Genomic DNA, 2886 nt, shown 5'->3' on the forward strand with positions numbered 1-2886 from the left:
GCGTGGTGCCCTGGCAGTAGACGTTGAGGTAGTTGCGGTGCTCCTCGTTGTAGGTCTGGTTCTGTAAGCACAGAACCACACTCTTGTCACACTCGCAGGTCTGCCTGTCACAATCCGTCTCGTTGAGATCTCCTGTGGAGGGAAGCACGTGAGCCTGAGGGTTGCTCACCCCAGAAGCTCCGGGCCGGGCCCGGCAGCCTGTGTTAACATCCCTCGATGTGGCTCTGGTATAAGCTAAAATCCGGAGCCACTCAAGTGCAATATGTCATTGCATCGTTGGGAAAACTGAGGTCCAAAAAATGGGTTGCGTTGACCTAAGTCACCTAGCAGAGCAAGGCAGAGCTGGGACAGAAACTCAGGTGTCAAGAAGTCTCGCCGCACCCCCCCCCCCCCCCGCTCCGCCCGCCCCCAGGCTGGTTATTTTCTGCCATCCCAGGCCTCCTGGCTTCAATCACAGCACCACAGAACACCCACCCTGGGGGGATCGAGTGAGAAAAACACTCGTAAAGAGCTTAGCTCGGTGCCTCCCATGGAGCAATGCTGAATACGTGGTAACTTCTACTGTTGTTGTTGCCGTGTTATTAATATTAGCCTCCAGAAATCATTTACCCCATAATTCTCAACCATAAGTGTGCACTGAATCAGTTGGAAGGCTTGTTAAAACAGACTGCTCCACCCTACCCCTAGAGCTTCAGATTCAGTGGGTCAGGGCAGGGCCTGATAATCTGCATTTCTAACAAGTGCCTAGGTCATACTGACTCAGGGAACACCCTCTGAGAAACACCCACTAGCCAATGGTTTGCAAACATTTCAAATTTTCCATCAGCAGAATTCTTTCTCTTAAATGAAACTCTTCGCAGAAGGCTAATGCATCAAACAGTTGAAGAGAAGCCTCTTTTGTTATAATATACATTAAAGAGCGAGCTGGACTCAAGGACACCACCGCCATCACCTCTGTACAACAGCTGACCCCGCACCCCCAGGAATCCCCAGAAGCCACCGTGGAAACCACTGCTGGGGTTTTAATGAGGGCACACCCCCTCTCTAGAGCCAGCCCTTCTACCCCATGTTTGAGCAGAAGAGAATGAGGACCACAGAGCTCTGAGCTCCCAAGGGCCCTGGATGTGCCGGGTTCCCTCCAGACTCTTTCCCAAAGAGCAGACTTGGGGTTCTTTGCAAAGCTGGGGTTGTATTTAAGACAGGAGACAAAGGATGCCCGGCCGCCCACAGCACTGGGCCAGGGGCCACCTACTGCCCCGGTGGGGGCCGGGGTGGCCCATGAGGGGAGGCAGGGCAGGGACACCTGGGCCTTTAGCTTGGAAGCTGAACCCTTCAGTTGGGGAATGGCATGGAGATTCCGCAGTAAAGGAGGGAACTCTGCCAAGCCTGGCTCCAATAGCTTGAATCCCGGAAACACTGGGGGTCCCAGGATGGAGCCACTTTCCAGTGCAGTCCAAAGACAGAACTGGAAGGAAATGGGTCTGCTCTGATTTAAACCCTTCCACGTAGCTGTGAGGAGACTGAGGCCAGGTAGAGAAAGACCCTGCCCAGGGTTACGCAGCAAAGAGATGCTGGCAGAACCTGGGTTTAAACCCGGATCTCCCAACTCCCAGGCCAGAGTGTCACAGAGACTCACAATCACCCGAGGATCTAGGCCACACTCAGACCCACTGAATCAGAATCACTCCCTAAGTTCTCCAAAGCTTAACAATCTCCAGAACTAGCCACCCAGGGAGCCAATTCAGGCTTGGAGATCTATCAGGGAGTTGTTAGATTTAATAAACAAACAAATAAACAAACAAACAACAAAAAAAGAGAGACCTGGTTAATTTGAATTTCAGACAAACAATAAATACTTTTGGTAATGACTATGTCGCAAACATTGCATAGGACATACTTATGCTAATTATTAATCCTATACTAATACCAACTGATTTTACGCTGATATTTAATTTTTAGTATTAGTATATCTCATGCAACATTTTGGTTATATTTATATGAAAACATTTTTTGTTGTTTATCTGAAATTCGAAGTTAATTGAGTTGTTCCGTACTTCATCTGGCAACCCTGCCTAGGGCCCCAGCACAGGCTGGAGGGACTGGCAGTCCATGCCTTTCTCCTGGGTGGGAGGGGTGTCGGGGAAGGGACTCACTGCAAACAATTGTAGCATTATTCTCGATGGTGTATTCATAGTTGTCCACGTAGGTGTGACAGCCCTGGTCAAAGAGCTTCTGGTAGCAGCAGTCATGGGCATGGCAGCACCTAGGGGCGGGGAGAGGAGAGCAGGCCGCATAGCCAGGCTTGGCCCATCTCCCACCTTCAGAGACGCTGATCATCCATTTCATTTCTTCACTGATCAGACCTTCAAACTGGGGCCCAGAGAGGGCCAGTTACTTGCCTGAGGTCACACAGCAAGGCAGAGCCAGCCAGTGCCCCAAGTTTTTGTCCACTATCTTGCCTCTTTGTCCTATGCCCAGGACTCCAGCTTTCCCCCTGGCTGCAGCTGCGGGAGGGGTCAGTGGGTTCAGCATTGTGGTCAGGGTGAAGGGAGGGTTAGGGTGAGGTCAGTGTCGGAGGGTACTGACGACACGCCGAGGCCATACCTGGCTGTGCATGATGGCAGGGGAGGGACAAAGTTCTGAAGGACTGATATTGGGGATTGGGGGGGTGGGTGACAGGAAGCAAATGCGGTGTGGCTGTCATCATTCCCTCTGATGGAGGGAAGACAATTAGTCAACATGCTTCTATTAAGCTCCCTGTGATACCAGACTTGGTGCCGGCTGCTTTTGGGGAGATAGGAACACTAGATAAGCTACTCCCAGTCTAATGGAGGAATACACACAGGCCCCGTCTCTAGAGCCTCCAGTCCGATGGAAGGCCGGGCT

General features: G+C 51.5%; 1 protein-coding gene across 1 annotated transcript; it reads right to left on the reverse strand.

Annotated features, from left to right (window-relative positions):
• Positions 1 to 7: 7 nt before the first annotated feature.
• Positions 8 to 2263, reverse strand: LOC111735517 (group IIF secretory phospholipase A2-like; the record flags this gene model as incomplete). Its single annotated transcript, XM_023527031.1, has 2 exons — positions 8 to 132; positions 2154 to 2263. Coding segments are annotated over 2 exons (235 nt in total), but the record flags the coding sequence as incomplete, so codon positions are not given.
• Positions 2264 to 2886: the final 623 nt, after the last annotated feature.

Source organism: Pteropus vampyrus, unplaced genomic scaffold (assembly GCF_000151845.1).
Source record: "Pteropus vampyrus isolate Shadow unplaced genomic scaffold, Pvam_2.0 Scaffold1000002715, whole genome shotgun sequence".
In the NCBI taxonomy this organism is placed as follows: domain Eukaryota; kingdom Metazoa; phylum Chordata; class Mammalia; order Chiroptera; family Pteropodidae; genus Pteropus; species Pteropus vampyrus.